General features: G+C 52.2%; 2 protein-coding genes across 2 annotated transcripts; both read left to right on the top strand.

Moving 5' to 3' along the window:
• On the top strand, nt 1-3,970 carry LOC148380284 (guanine nucleotide-binding protein G(I)/G(S)/G(T) subunit beta-3-like). The gene is made up of 9 exons (XM_088364663.1): nt 1-299; nt 1,511-1,614; nt 1,687-1,832; nt 1,906-1,969; nt 2,063-2,219; nt 2,331-2,397; nt 2,477-2,678; nt 2,843-3,059; nt 3,248-3,970. Exons 2-9 carry the CDS (start codon nt 1,546-1,548, stop codon nt 3,352-3,354), a joined length of 1,029 nt encoding a protein of 342 aa, XP_088220789.1. The 5' UTR covers nt 1-299; nt 1,511-1,545; the 3' UTR covers nt 3,355-3,970.
• A 481-nt stretch (nt 3,971-4,451) lies between these two features.
• Nucleotides 4,452-12,521, top strand: LOC148380283 (protein shisa-7-like). The gene is made up of 9 exons (XM_088364662.1): nt 4,452-4,744; nt 5,274-5,579; nt 6,939-8,168; nt 8,432-8,674; nt 8,764-8,880; nt 8,946-9,070; nt 9,657-9,872; nt 9,986-10,376; nt 10,443-12,521. The coding sequence occupies exons 3-9, from the start codon at nt 7,855-7,857 to the stop codon at nt 10,783-10,785; spliced, it is 1,749 nt and encodes a 582-aa protein (XP_088220788.1). The 5' UTR covers nt 4,452-4,744; nt 5,274-5,579; nt 6,939-7,854; the 3' UTR covers nt 10,786-12,521.
• The last annotated feature ends 1,860 nt before the right edge of the window (nt 12,522-14,381 follow it).

Raw genomic sequence — 14,381 nt, 5'->3', positions numbered from 1 at the left:
CTGATTGGACGAGCCGCTAACCTGATTTCCTCCCCCGCGAGCTCCCAATCGGTTTAGTCTCCTCACCACGCTCGCTTTGGTTGTGGCTCTGGCTGTCTCCTTCTCTCTATTTCCATCTTTGAGCTTTATCCCTTCATTACTGATCTCCTTCATCCGCCACAATCCTGATCGGCGCCAGCAGAGCGGAGGAGCAGTCGCGCACCAGCGAGCAGTCGCCGTCCCAGAGCAGCCGAGCAACAGCGGCCGAGCAGCAGCAGCAACGCCCGATTGTGGAGCATCCAGCGACAGAACGGACACAGGTGAGCGTGCATCCGCTTGGGATTTGGGACCCGCCGGCGTCGACACTTTGGGTCTTTTTGGTGCCAGTAGAACTTTAAAAGAGCAGCTTGTAGGATTCTTCTCACATGTCACCTGCCGTATTTGCTGGTGAAGATCAACATTTGAGGTGCCTCAATCTCCTCAGCAGGATTCTCTCACTCTTTGGTTTTGGGGCAACTTTTCTCGGTCCAGTCTTCCAACCTCACTTTTTTTTCCCCGTCCTCCTTGAGAACGTCCCGGGGTCGTTCTGATCCCGGCCGGGGTAAAGAGCGGCCGCTAATCGGATGACAGGAGATTTCAGCTCTAAAGCTTCCCGTAAAAGATCTCCTGAGGGATTTGCACGGGCACTTTCAGCCCGTGGTTCGTCACCACACCCACCGTTTTGCAGCCTTTCACCCCTTGAGATCTTCTCAATTCACACTTATTCTCGATGAAGATCAGGCAACAGATAAAATAGCCACAAGTTTTGCTTGGTGGGAGACATTTGTGACAAGTGCTCACGGGAGGACGCTAGTTTGCATTTGTAGTCAGCGAGTAAGCTCTCAGCACACAGAAGATGAGTCCGAGTTAAAAAAAAAAAAACCCTGAAACGAGCTGAAATGCAAAGAACCTTCCAATTAAGACAAAAAGTTGCGCAGCTGACTCTTTGCAAAAAGCTCCGTTCACATTTTGTTTTTCACTCTTAAGGAGCACAAAGCACAAAGTTTATTTTCACGCTTTAGAGATTGTCCATAGATATGGCTGTCACCCCCTTGCAATCTCGTGGAGCCAAGCAACAGAACCTTTGGGGAAAATATTCAAATGCGGTTCGCCGTTATCCACACCCGGTTCGGCCGAGCCGCACCCGCTTGGGCGCATCAAGCTCTTCACGGTTAGGGTTCAGTCTTCCCGGTGGAGTTCACGCTTTTGGGGTCGAGGTTCCGGGTTTGTCGCTTGTCGTCAGAACGTTGACAGCATTAGGCGGGATTACGTCCATCAGGTACATGTCTAATCTTTCACGTCGGGAGGTGACCCGTGTCAACGTATTCAGGCCACGGTTAAAGTGGTCTTTAGTTCGTCACGGACTGCGTCAGGCCCCAAAGCGGGGTTAGCTAATTTGGATTTGCAAAATACGGCCAAAATAACGGCTGGCGTAGACTTTGACAGTTGTTTACTCTAATTTGTTGTGCGCTTTTGCTTTGCTTTGTTCCAGTTTGCCACCACTAAGGTCCCCCCGCCACTGTCGCCATGGCAGCAGAGAAAGCTGAGATTGATGCGTTGAAAAAGGAGTGCGACGGGCTGCGTGCCAAGATCGAGGTGAGCCAGCTCAAACATCACCAAAGTTGCCTGCGTCCGTTTGGCTGAAGGCCGGCTCTCCCCCTGCACCAGGCGGCGCGCAAGGCCGTCAACGACACCACCATGACATCAGCGGCGAGCGGCGTGGCCTCAGTGGGTCGTGTTCAGCTCAAGCAGAGGAAGACACTCAAAGGTCACCTGGCCAAAATCTACGCTATGCACTGGGCCGCCGACTCCAGGTGAGTGACGCCGCACGAGCTGTGCTAGCTTGCTAAGCTAACTGCCGAGACTTTTGATGACCTTCTGTGCCAGGCAAATGGTGAGTGCGTCGCAGGATGGCAAACTTCTAGTGTGGGACACCTTCACGGGCAACAAGGTGAGTCGCTGCCGCCATCGTTGTGTGACGGCGTCTGACTCCTCATTGGGTAGCCGGGATCGGGCGTGATCTCTATGTTTTTTGCCGTCGCAGCTGGTGGCTGTCCCGCTCAAGTCGGCCTGGGTGATGAGCGTGGCCTTTGCGCCCTCCGGGAACCTGGTGGCCAGCGGTGGTCTGGACAACATGTGCACCGTGTACAACATCAAGGCGGCCAGCCCCAAGACTCTCCGGGAGCTGGACGCACACACAGGTGACCAAGCGCACCTCTCTCAATTCACGGGGGGGGGGGGGGTCATCCTCACTATTCCACTCTACAAAATGACCTCGGTTGCGAGTTAAGCAAATGTTTCCGATGACCAAGGTTACCTGTCCTGCTGCCGCTTCCTGAGCGACACGGAGATCCTGACGGCCTCGGGCGACACCACCTGGTCAGCCTCCCGCCGCCCGGTCCGTCGGCCGACCTCTCGCGTCTACCGCCTCTTAACTTGTCCCGTCCTGCGCTCGCAGCTGCCTGTGGGACCTGGAGACGGGCAAGCAGAAGGTGGTGTTCACCAACCACATCGGCGACTGCATGTCCTTGGCGCTGTCCCCCGACATGAACCTGTTCATCTCCGGCGCCTGCGACTCGCTGGCCAAGCTGTGGGACATCCGGGAAGGAATCTGCAAGCAGACCTTCATCGGACATACCAGTGACATCAACGCCATCGCTGTGAGATGCTCAAGTTGGAACCGAGCGTATCATTTGCTAGAGAAATGCACACACATCACGCTAACTCGCAGCATCTATGTTTTTCCACGCGTGAAAGAAAGTGCGCATGCAAGTGGCGTCGGCATTGTTCTCTCAACCAATCGTTTGTCCTCGCCCGCCCGCAGTTCTTTGCGAGCGGCAACGCCATCATCACGGGCTCGGACGACTGCAGCTGCAAGATGTACGATCTGCGCGCTGACCAGGAAGTGATCGGCTACCAGGACAGCAGTCTGAACGCTGGTGTCACGTCGGTGGCGCTCTCCAACTCGGGCCGCCTCATCTTCGCCGGCTACGACGACTTCAACTGCCACATTTGGGATTCTCTCAAGGGCGAGAAAGTCGGTGAGTCCGCCCGGTGCAAGTCGGGTACCTAGTTGAGTCCGGATTGGACGCGGTCCCGCCTCAAGCCAAACGAGGCCTAACAGACAGGCTTTGAGGGTGCTAAAAATAAATATTTAAAAACTGTGAAGCCCTCACAGGCAGGCGTGTGATTGGCTGTTGCGCTCAGTCTGATTTGTCTTTTCACGCAGGCGTTCTGTCCGGCCACGACAATCGCGTGAGCTGCACCGGCGTTCCCGAGGACGGCATGGGCGTCTGCACGGGATCCTGGGACAGCTTCCTCAAACTCTGGAACTGAGCGTCCGGCCCGGGAACCCCGTTGGGAGAGGGAAGAGAAAAAAAAAATAACGGAAGGCTACATGTTTTCAGGAGGTTACATCACACGCGTCCTCTCTCTCATCCAACTATGCAAAAATCAAACAAAACCCGTCGGGAAGGCGGCAAGCAAGATGGCCGACCGGCGAGCATCCACCGTGCAGCAATGAAAAATCCATCGCAACCTCAAAAACGCTCCCCAACACTAGGATGGTTTTAAAATTATAATAAAACAAAACAAAACCAATCAGAACGGATTGCTATGGAACCAAGTGTAGCGATGCAGACGTGATGTTCCGGTGACAGGCGGCGTGAACTAGCACGCACGTAGCGAATACTAGATGCTTTCCTAATTAATCGTGTCAAAACGTTAGCATGGACATTTGATCAGTGTCAGCTTTTTTTTTTCCCGGACTGCGCATAGAGAGGCCCCGCCCCCCTTCTCCCTTCCCTCTCCCTTTACTGTGCAGATCCATATGTTGATTAATAAATCATGTACGCAGTGAAACAGCTCAAACTGCACTTTGTAGTACTTTTGACGCGTGTGCAGGTCCTCTGTAAAAAGACACTCTTTCTAATAAATGTAGAATTCTGCATTATTAACAGCGTACGTGTCAATGTATGTGCTTTAGAAAAAAGCTACACACACCTTAGCTCAATGCTAAAATAAGAAAATCTACTGCTGCTGCCTTCATGTTGGCTCTTCCCTTTTTCCCCTCCACCATTTGAAAACTACATTTGTTGTTTACGACGGACTTGAACACTACTTTCGCTGGCTGACTTCAGATTGTCGCGTCAAGTTGCGACTCGCGCAATGGGGCCGACCCTGCTGATGTTTTATGAATAAAGCGAGTTTTTGCGTTTTGAATTTGTTGACGCGGCCGCTTTGCAGGCCAGCTCAGCATTGACGTTCGCTAACTTGGTATGGACACGCATGGCGATAAAAGCTTCTGGTCTAACCCCCACCCATCGCCATTTTGGTTTTCATGACTGGAGTTTTTTTTTTTTTTCCATATGTTTTTGTTGTTGCTGCAGGTGCATTTTTTGTATGGATATAGTCAATGAGATTAACGCACAGATTTCTTGGTTTCGGGGGCAAAAAACGGCCATCCGAGTTGGGCCGGTTTTGGCGAGTGGCAACGTAAGGTGGTCGCCGGTGGCTTCAAAACAGCGCCGCGGTGGGCTCCGTGCGTTAACCGTAGCCGCCTTGAGCGCAGTTGCTTCACGTGCGTTGCCATGACGACGCTAGCAGGAGGAAGGCTAGCGGGTCAAACGTGGGCCGGATGGCCGCCTGCGCTTCCACCTGCGCTCTCATGTCGTCACAACGCTGCTGAGAAAATACTCCCTTTAGCCAACTTCACTACATTTTCCAGGTACGTGCTGACATTTGCTCATGAATTGAGGACAACTTTTTTCAGTTACGCCTACTAACATCTTTGGGTAGAAAGGCAGAAAAACAAAACGATTGGTAATTAACATGTCGGATGAGCGGGCCGCCACCGTCGTCATGGTAACTGATGACAGCTTTTTGGGTCTGGCAAAAAAGTGCCTTTTTGTGATGGCTATCAAATGACGGGCTCGTCATTTGTGCTCAACGTTACATGTTGTTGATTGATTGATTTACATGATTGGCTTGTAAACGAACATTTTAATTGTGGCAAAAGAAATTGTCTTGCCTTCAGATAATTGCTGCATGTTGAGTGGCCAACGAATGCTTTTTTTCCCATTGGCTTCCTTTGCAATTTGAAAATTATATTCCATGTGTTCTTTTTTTTTTTTTTTTTAAATGATATACATTATACGGTATTTTTTTCTAACGGAGTCCAGGTTGTTAGTGTGGCTAATGTGTTTGACTCGAACAAGTCTTCTTCATCTTGATTGTGTCCTTTTGCTTTCCCCCAGGACGCGTCCCGGCCAATCAGCTCGCAGCCCGACGAGAGCTTGCGCGCTGATTGGCCGATTGGCGCCACTTGAACAAGTCGAACGTGGGCAAAAAAAAAAAAAAACAAGCTGCGAGGCGGCGGACGGACGGACGAGAGGTGCAGCGGCGGGCAGAAAGCCGTCCGGACCGCACTGCAGGAGCGTGCACCGAACCACCTGCTTTTTATACGTTCTGTTTTGTTTATTTTCTTCCAAGAGGCTTGCACGACAAATGGACGGCACAACCTCGACGCGGTTTCTTCCACGCGCCACGCTTCAACACGACAGGTGCGTACGTACGTCTCTTCAATGACACCTGTCATCCCCCCCGGGCTACTCTGCCATGCAGCAAACGGGTGAGAAGATGTAACATAATGTCTTAGCTTGGTGCAAAAAAAACAAAAAAAACGGGTGCGGTAGGGGAGAGAATGTTTTTTTTTTGGGGGGGGGGTGATTGTGCTGCTGCAGTGTTGCAGCCATACGCGCGCAGAGCGCCTTTTTTCGTGCACGCGCGAACGCCGCCTCGGCACAATGCAACAAACCTCCATCTTGGCTCAATACTGCAGACGCACACATGCAGGACGCGCGCACCTTGTAAGGGTCTGTGTGCACGCGCATGGAGAGACAAAAGACACACGTACTGCCGCACGCATACGTTCACACGCACACACTTTACTTGCACTGCACGTGAATGCAGCATACTGCAAAACAATTGCTTGATCACCTCGTCTCTCGACAGCTGCTGCTTGTGTGTGCGCGTGCACGTGTGTTATGGGATGAAATGAGGTGACTCCAGCTGCCCGTTGGTCATGTGCACCTAAACTCATCGCAACATCTATGATAATGATGTGACACTTACGCACACACATACAGATAAACACATACGACCGCAATATCGTTTTGTGTTAGCATGTTAGCTTGATTTGAATAGCAAGGTGTCCCACAGGTGAGAATGGCAGTGCAAGTGGTCAATTGGCTAGCAACCAGTCCAGGGTGATCTCTCGCTCCAAGTCAGCTGGGATAGGCTCCGGTTGACCCTTGACCCTTGAGGAGAGCCAGGGAAAAGTGACAAATTCTTTGGTGTGCTGTTTCTGTCTTGAATTATATCATTACTTGATGACAGATATAATGAGGTCATCTATAGAAAACATTTATTGCCATTTACATTTGAAAGACAGCGTGAACAGTTGCTGCATTTATAGTCTCACCCCTCCTTTGACTTTGCTGGTCACTGGTTGTTGTAGTTGTTTGCCTAACTTCTTTTATTTTGATAGTCATCACAAGGCAGGAGCGAGCGTTGGCGAGGACGAGCACGTTGTTTTTTTTGCGCCCACGTCGGAGTCGAGTCAAGAAGCGGCCAGCCGCCCGCGCGGCGTGGGCGGGTCAAGTGCATTGTGGGAAATGCTGGGAATGCCGCAGCTAAACTGCAAAAATGAGCTCGATGATTTTGTCTTTTTTTGGGTGCTGAACTTCTCCAAGCGTAACTCGAAGCACTGGCAGCAAAAAAACAATAGTTGCTGATGAAGGATCTTGCGTGCATCCTGCCACCTGGTGGACCGGAGCCGTTTTGCGGCAATAGGAACGACTGATTTTCATCTTGATCTCGGAATGGTGCCATGTCACATAAATGTCATCTCTGTCTTGCAGTGCGGGGAGAAGGTGGAAGAGACCGTGAGCGCCGCGGAGAATTTACATATGTCCAAAAGCAAACTCCGGCGCCAAACTCACCGTCGCATCAACAAGAAGCAAAAAAATTGTGATCTGAGCTTTGGCCACTTTGCCTAACCTCATCGGGGGACGGTGGAGCAGTCTTCCTCCTCCTGGTCTTCTTCCAGATGCGGACTGGAATCCCTTTACACCCCAGCGCAGACCTGGTGTCCACCTGTGGATGAATCCATAAGCGCTCAGCCCCCGAGGCCGAAGCCTTGCCAGCCGCTTCCGGGCCACGCCCCTTCCCCCTCCTCTCGGCTGACGGATGAGTCCGGGCCCGTTCATGTCCGGTGTGCGGGCGGAAGCGCGCCGTCCCGTTCTCTTTTGCTGGCGCCAGCTCAATTCAGAGCAGAGACACTCGTCGCGCAAGGGCCACTTTCGCACTTAGGCCGCCCCTCCCCGAGGCCGCCCCTCCCTGAGGCCGCCCCTCCCCCTTCCCCCAACCTCCACCTCTGGGGTTGCATCGGAACCGCCTCCACGCTCCTCCTCTCGGGTTCCGTGGCTTCCCGTGAGGCTTTCTATCTATCACACATTTGCCTTGAGGTTCCTCCAGCTGCTGGTCATCCGCTTGCGGCTTGGCTTCCTCAACTTTTACTTGAAGCTAGCGCCGAAGCAAAGTTTACACACAACACTCGATGTTTACACTCCACCTCCTTCCGTCCATTTTGTGCTCCCGCTTGGACGGTGACGAGTTTACGTTTCATGGTGTTTAAACGGGCTGCCTAGCAACAAGCTGCGTTTACACGAACACGCGTTGACGTTTACATTCAGGTGCCAGATCCAAACTTTGCTACTTTTTAGAAGTCATCCCGCAACACCCCATTTTGTCTTTTTATAACGCATCAACACGACGATGAAAGCCACAATTTCAGCGGGGATATCTTGCTGCTCCCTGCTGCTTCTCTCCTGCCTTGCTGTTTCCACGGTAACTGCCGATAACGATGTCAGGAAGCCGCCTCCCGCCCCTCCGTCCGACAAGCGCGCCACCCTCTTCCTCCTCAGGGGCTACAAGGCGGCGGAGGACGACGACAGCCCCCCGCCACCCCCCAAGCCCCTCCCCCAGACCATGTTGCCCAGGAACGTGACCGCTGACGCCCTCAAGCCCCCCCTGGGCGCCGCCCAGGTGGCCCCGCCCCCCAGGCAGCTGGTCGACGTGGACGTGTGCAGGTAGGATATGGCAAGGTGTGGGACGCCGCCGCTTGTTTGCGGAGGCGTCCTCCTGTTGCCTAGCGACTGCTCAGTCGTGGCACGGCGGATGTTTGCCAAAGTGCCGAAAAAGCACATTAGCTCTTATTAGCTTAGAAATACAAGACTGGAATGTCACATGGCACGCATAATGATAACCACACGTATTTATGTTTGAATTCTCTGCTGTTGACGGAGCCCCGAGTGTGACTGGTCTTAAAGGTGCCGACTATGCGCTTTTGCAGAGGCTACTTTGACGTGATGGGCCACTTTGACAGCACTTTCAACTGCTCCAAGGGAAGCTACATCTACTGCTGCGGCACCTGCCACTACCGCTTCTGCTGCGAGCACCAGCGCAACCGTCTGGACCAGGACTCCTGCACCAACTACAAGTCGCCCGACTGGGCCGAACCGCTGGTGCCCGTCACCGTGCTCGCCGACAACAAGCCCGACCCGGACTTTGAGACGCTCCGGCAGCAGAACAGCAGGTGGGAACGCACAGACGGACATCTGCGACCGGTCGCAACAGGACGGGACAGATTTAAGCATCACGTGTTTTCTCGTGTGGTCCCGACAGCACGGCCTACGTGATCGGCGGCGTGATCTCTTTCACGCTGGTGGCGGCCGTGGGCGTGCGGATCGGCTTCGCCAAGGTGGCACGGCGCCCGCGCAACCGAGACGCCAACGTGCCGAGGTGAGATGCTGCTTCCGAAGCCAAAGGATCCCCTTTGGCTTACGGCGTCTGTCTGCTTGTGACAGGTCGTTGGTGGACATCCTGCGTCACCAGTCCAGTCCAGGAGACAGGAACAACATGTCGAACGTCTCCGACGGACGCCTGCCCAAAAACGTCTACACGCCCGTCCTGCAGAGCAAGGACAACCGCAGTGAGTGGCCACTTGCGTCTTAATGTGCGCGTGTGATGTAATAAAAACGAGTGTCCAGGTTGCAAATGCGCGCAGGCAACCTCCGCACTGCTGCTCTTACATAAAAGTGTTCAGATCATTTTTGTCACTATTGATCGGACCGCAGCTCGATACTCGTGCTGCTTTTTGCAGTCGGCTTCGTCTCTTTGTTTGCAAAACAAGAATCGTAACGCGAGCGTGCGATGTTTGTGATTGTTTGTTTGTGTCACTTTGTATGTTTGGATGTCAGTGTGTGGGTGCGTGTTGCGGAGCGCGCATGTGAGGGCCAGAGTGTGTTTCAGCGTGCGCGCATTGACGCCGAACACTCTCCGAGAGCCTAAGTGCGGAGATCTTTTAGAGTGCCGATGCTCGCGTCGCTCGGTCATTGCGTGTGCGTGGATGTGCTGTTGGTTTGTCGCTGCGTGCGCACGAATGAGAGGTGGTGGGGGATGAGGGTTGCCAATACCAGATGAGAGCTGGCAATTGCGGGACTTTTTTTTTTTTTTTGCTGTCGGCAGGGAGACTACATGCAGCCATGTACTAACCCGTGTGTTTCGTGTGTCTCCAGAGCGAGGCGGGCGCATGAACAATATGAGCACACCACAACTGTCATCGGGCCCAAAACTCATCGGCAGCCGTGGCGGCGTGATGGGCGGCGAGCTTTGGCGTGGCCCCAGTCACGCCTCCTTCTCACACTCCTTTCACAACCTGGCGCAGCTGCCGCCCTCCTACGAAGCCACCGTCAAGCCCGAAATCACCAGATACAGCTCGCTCAAGAAGCTCGGTGAGGTGGCCACCGGCTCACTTTGTCTTTGTGGATCCGGGAGTGTGTGCGCACCTTTTTCGCTTTTGCAATTGTAGGGCATGTCTGATTTTTTTTTTTTTTTTATGTCTCAGAGCGTGAGTGGGACGAGTATCCTGGCTACCGCTCGGCCAAGCGGCGCTCGGCCAACGCGCCGCCGTCCTTCTACTCGTCGCAGCACCAGCTGCCGCTGGCGGGCGACTACGTGACGGGCTGGTCGCGGGGCACGCTGCCGCTTGACGGCTGGCGGCCCCACCCCTACGAGCCCCCCTCCACTCCTAACCCCTACCCGCTGCCCGCGCGCTACGTCGGAGACAGCTTTGGTTTGGAGCGGCCGCCGCGCCGCGTTCGCTCGCAGGATCAGCTACTGGCGCTGGGCGAGGGTAACACGCTGTCGCGCCTCCTCAACAACCAGCAGCAGCGCTACTACAGAAACCCAATGGGGGCCGGCGGGAGGGGCGTCGACTCGCAGACGCTGCTACGCAGGTGACACGCCCACTCACTGACACGCAGAGTCAAAGATTTTATTAAGACGCCAACTAACGTCGGCAGGTCCCACGAGCGTCTCCTGCTGTCCTCCGAGCGGCTTGAGGACCAGCTGCTGGCCATGGGCCTGATGGCGGAAGGGGCCGGCGGCGCCGCCATGCCCACTGTGGGTCGCCTGAGCCACCAGCACAAGGCGCAGTCGCAGCAGAACATCTGTGGTACGCCGTCCATGGAGCGCCACCACATGGTAAAGATGAACTCGCACCCCACGCCAGGCGGCTGGGAGAGCCGCCCGTCCACCCGACGCGCCGCCTTCGCCGGCAAGCGGCAGAACACCTTGGAGCAGCTCCACTTCATCCCGGGCGCCGGCGCCCTGAGGACTGCCAGTAAGAACGAGGTCACAGTGTGATCTTGGGGGAAGAATGCATTTGCATGACGCCGGTATGCCGTCCATGTTTGCCGAACGTAAGAAGAACGCACATACGCACACACACACATACGTGAGAAGTTTTAACGCGAAAGGTCGGAGAGCGTTTTTGCCTCTTATGGTGCCCAAAGGAGCCCAAAAGAGCAAGAAATCAGGACTGACCTTGTAAGACGGCCGGGAGAGGAAATCAAAGAAGGTGGGATGGAGGAGGAAAAGAATGGAAGGGAGCTCTCATTTGCGTTCTCCTTCATTCCAAGGTTTGTGAAAAAAGAAACTTCCTTGGATAAAATATGTCTTTGCCATCTCGTTGGACTTTGTAACGGCATTTTTTTAGCTTCCAAATCAAGTTTTGAGCTTTCAAAGCCATTCAAAAGTGACTTTGCGGAAGATGCTTTGAGATGCGAGCGTGGCTGTGGAACAAATGACTCGTATCGCGAGGCACAACTTTATTTTGGGCCGTTTGTTTCCTTTTTTTCCAATTCAATTTTCGTCAGCACCTCGACTCGCGTAATTGCTCGTCTTCCTGACGGCACGTTGTGAATAGCCAAAAAGCTCGCCCGGGTTTTGGCCAACAGGCCCAGACTCGAGCCACATCCTGCAAAAATGCCGAGCGCCGAGACTCGGATGCTGATGACGCTAAGGGCTATACACACGCAACAAGTGATGACCTTTGGGGGGGGGGGGCACACGGTCCGCCTGTGGGTTTGCAAGACTTGCGTCTTTTCCAAGGCCAATTTTGAAAGGCCGAGACCAACGCGCTCCCATCTGGTTCCCATTTGCTGTTCGACCTTCTGCTCCACAAAGGCGAACAAAATCCCAAACGTATAATCCCACAAAATGGAGGAAAACTACATTTTCTAGAGCATGCCGGTAATTTTAAAACCAGGAAGTAGAAACAAGGATAGGATGACCATCACTTGGTGTGATGAAAGACTCTTATGGTGTCTGGAAGAGGGAGCCACTTTGCTTTCTTGAGTTTGATGATGTCGCTTGTTGTCATACGGCCCTTTGCCTGTTTTTGTTCTTTTGACAGGATGCGTGAAACAAGCGTTGCCCGAGCACAGCAACGGGCTTGAGTTGTAAATTGTGTCGGACGACGTGCCATTTTAACCCTTTAAACACAAAGCGCTGAGGGAAGGCCGTTGAATTGTTCTGCCATCCATCGTTTGAAAATGAGGTTGTTTCCTGTGGCAAAAAGAAAAAAATCAGCAGCTAAAAGAATCCAAAAGGGTGTCGTGGAGCAAGGCGTCAGATCTGGCCTCGCAAACGGCCGCCTTTGGGCTTGTGATGCACTGCAATAAACAGCCTTTGATTTGCTGATGTAGCCCATTCTCAACTCCAAAACGGATGATGTCACATTGATGATGTCATAGCGTGCGTTACTCCTTGGGATGCCGAGCCTCAGCAATTTTGCGAAGAGTGTCAAAAGAGGATCAATCACTGTTATCATCGACCAAAGCCACTTGAGCCCTCTTATTTGTCCTCCTCAGAAAACCTGAAAAGACATCTCGGTGAATCGGGCACTCGTGTGCGTGGAAATCACGGCCATATAATCTTTGTAAGTTTCTCTGCATACCTCAAATTGTAAATGACTATTTAGGACATCACGTCCAATGTTGTCCTTACGGGACAAAGAAAGACCTCACAGCCCCCCCCCCCCCTTCTTCTTTGTACAAATCATTATGTTTGACAATGGAAAATAAATCCTTTCAAAACTTTGTTCTCATCTGCTTCAATTCATCCTATTTGTCTGGCCCAGCTGACTTTGGGTGATGGCCAGCCTAGGCCAGACCCGGGCAAAATACGGCCCGCGGGCCATATACGGCCCTTTGTGCGTCTCTGTCCGCCCCGCAATCATAAATTACATTTGATTACAACTTAATAAATTAAAAAAATCAGTGTCGTACATGCAATACAACTATTTTGCTTTTATTTTGAAAGGCGTCACACTTCCGTGTAGCGTGCGTGCATGTGAGCTGTGCGTGTAGGCGAACAGCGCGAAGTAATGCTGCCCTCCAAATGTGTGCTGACGCGAAGAAAAGAAAAGTTGACAAGGAGTGCCGTGTTTTCAACAAGACATGGACTGCCAAGTATTTCTTTACAGAACTGAAAGGTAAAGCCGTGTGCCTGGTTTGTGGCACACAGGTCGCTGTGTTTAAAGAATAGAATTTGAGTCGCCACTACACGACCAAGCATGAGGAAAAATACAGAAATCTGTCGAATAAAGAGCGCGCAACAGAGGGTGATGCATTGCTAGCAAAACTGCAAGCCCAGCAAGGACTTTTTATCAAACTTCACACCCGCAGAGATGCAACGGTCAAGACAAGTTTTGTCATTTCCCGCAAAATTGCCAGAAAAAGTAAGCCGTTTACTGACGGAGAGTTTATTAAGGAGTGCTTATTGGACTCTGTTGCACTGATATGCCCGGAGAAAAAGAGCGCATTGGAGAATGTGTCACTCTACCGACGTACCGTAACAAGGCGGGTTGAGGACACATTGATATGTTTTAAAGGAAAATGTGTTTTTGGGAGTTTGCAAACATATTTTTTAAGGTTGTGTTAAACTTATAATCATATTAATATCTAGTATTGAAGTGCTCGTGTGGATTGGTGGGGGCCGAGGAATGTGCAGGCAAACTGCATGAACTTGTTTTCTTGGAAGTGTTGTGTATAGGCCCAGACAGGGAGTACCGGACGAGATAATCTCAAGGTCGGTGAGAAAGGAGAACAACAGCACATCTATGGGACTGGGCATCGAGGGGAAAACCCAACCGCCTGACCTCAGCGACACCTGGACGGGGAGGAGATGGCCATCCACCAATCATCTCACAATATTTTGCATGCTTTAATATTCATATTGTGTTTCTTTAAAACTGGGCAACCCGGAAGAATGTGTCGTCTTTTGGTGGTCACAAAAACGCACGAGCTTTAGTGTGAGGGACCCGGGACCCAGGCCTGTATTAGTGCGCTTTGTCAGGAATAAATAATTGGTAAATTTGGTCTAATTGATCTACTGGTCTTCTCTTTGACAGAACGAACTCGCAAAATTGTTAGGTGCGCCAGTGTGTGGATTAGGGCATAGCAATTTATGAGTTAAGTGTTGATCACAATTTGGAGTCAGATCAATAACTAGAATCCGTAACCTAACAATTTCTTGGTGACCCTGACGTGATGTCAAGAGAAGGGTAATTGACAACTCGTGGTCTTTAGCCAAGACACCGGACAGTGTCAGGGACACTGTCTCCCGGTCGGCGAACCGTTTGGAATAAGCGCACAACGTTGAGCTGGTACGACGTCTCCTAAACCCTGAGCTCATCACCGATAAGGTAAGCAGAATACCTGTTACTATAAGTCGAAATGCTGCAAATTGAAAGAGGAAATTTAAGAGGAGACTGTCGTTCAGATCAAATAAGGAGTGCATGAAGTTAAGATACATACGGTGAATAAGTTTGGAACTTACGTGTGTAACGTGTACGGTAAAGTCAGGGACTTACGCGTACTAAGGATAGGTCAGGGACCTAGTGCTTCGTCGTGGCGGACAAGGGTGCGGTGACGATCGTATTCAAATAGCTGGGGTTA

This window comes from Syngnathus floridae, chromosome 21 (genome assembly GCF_059516105.1).
Source record: "Syngnathus floridae isolate MCC-2025c chromosome 21, RoL_Sflo_1.0, whole genome shotgun sequence".
Taxonomy (NCBI): domain Eukaryota; kingdom Metazoa; phylum Chordata; class Actinopteri; order Syngnathiformes; family Syngnathidae; genus Syngnathus; species Syngnathus floridae.
The sequence above is the reverse complement of the archived record's forward strand: the minus strand, read 5'-3'. Positions and strand labels throughout refer to the sequence as shown.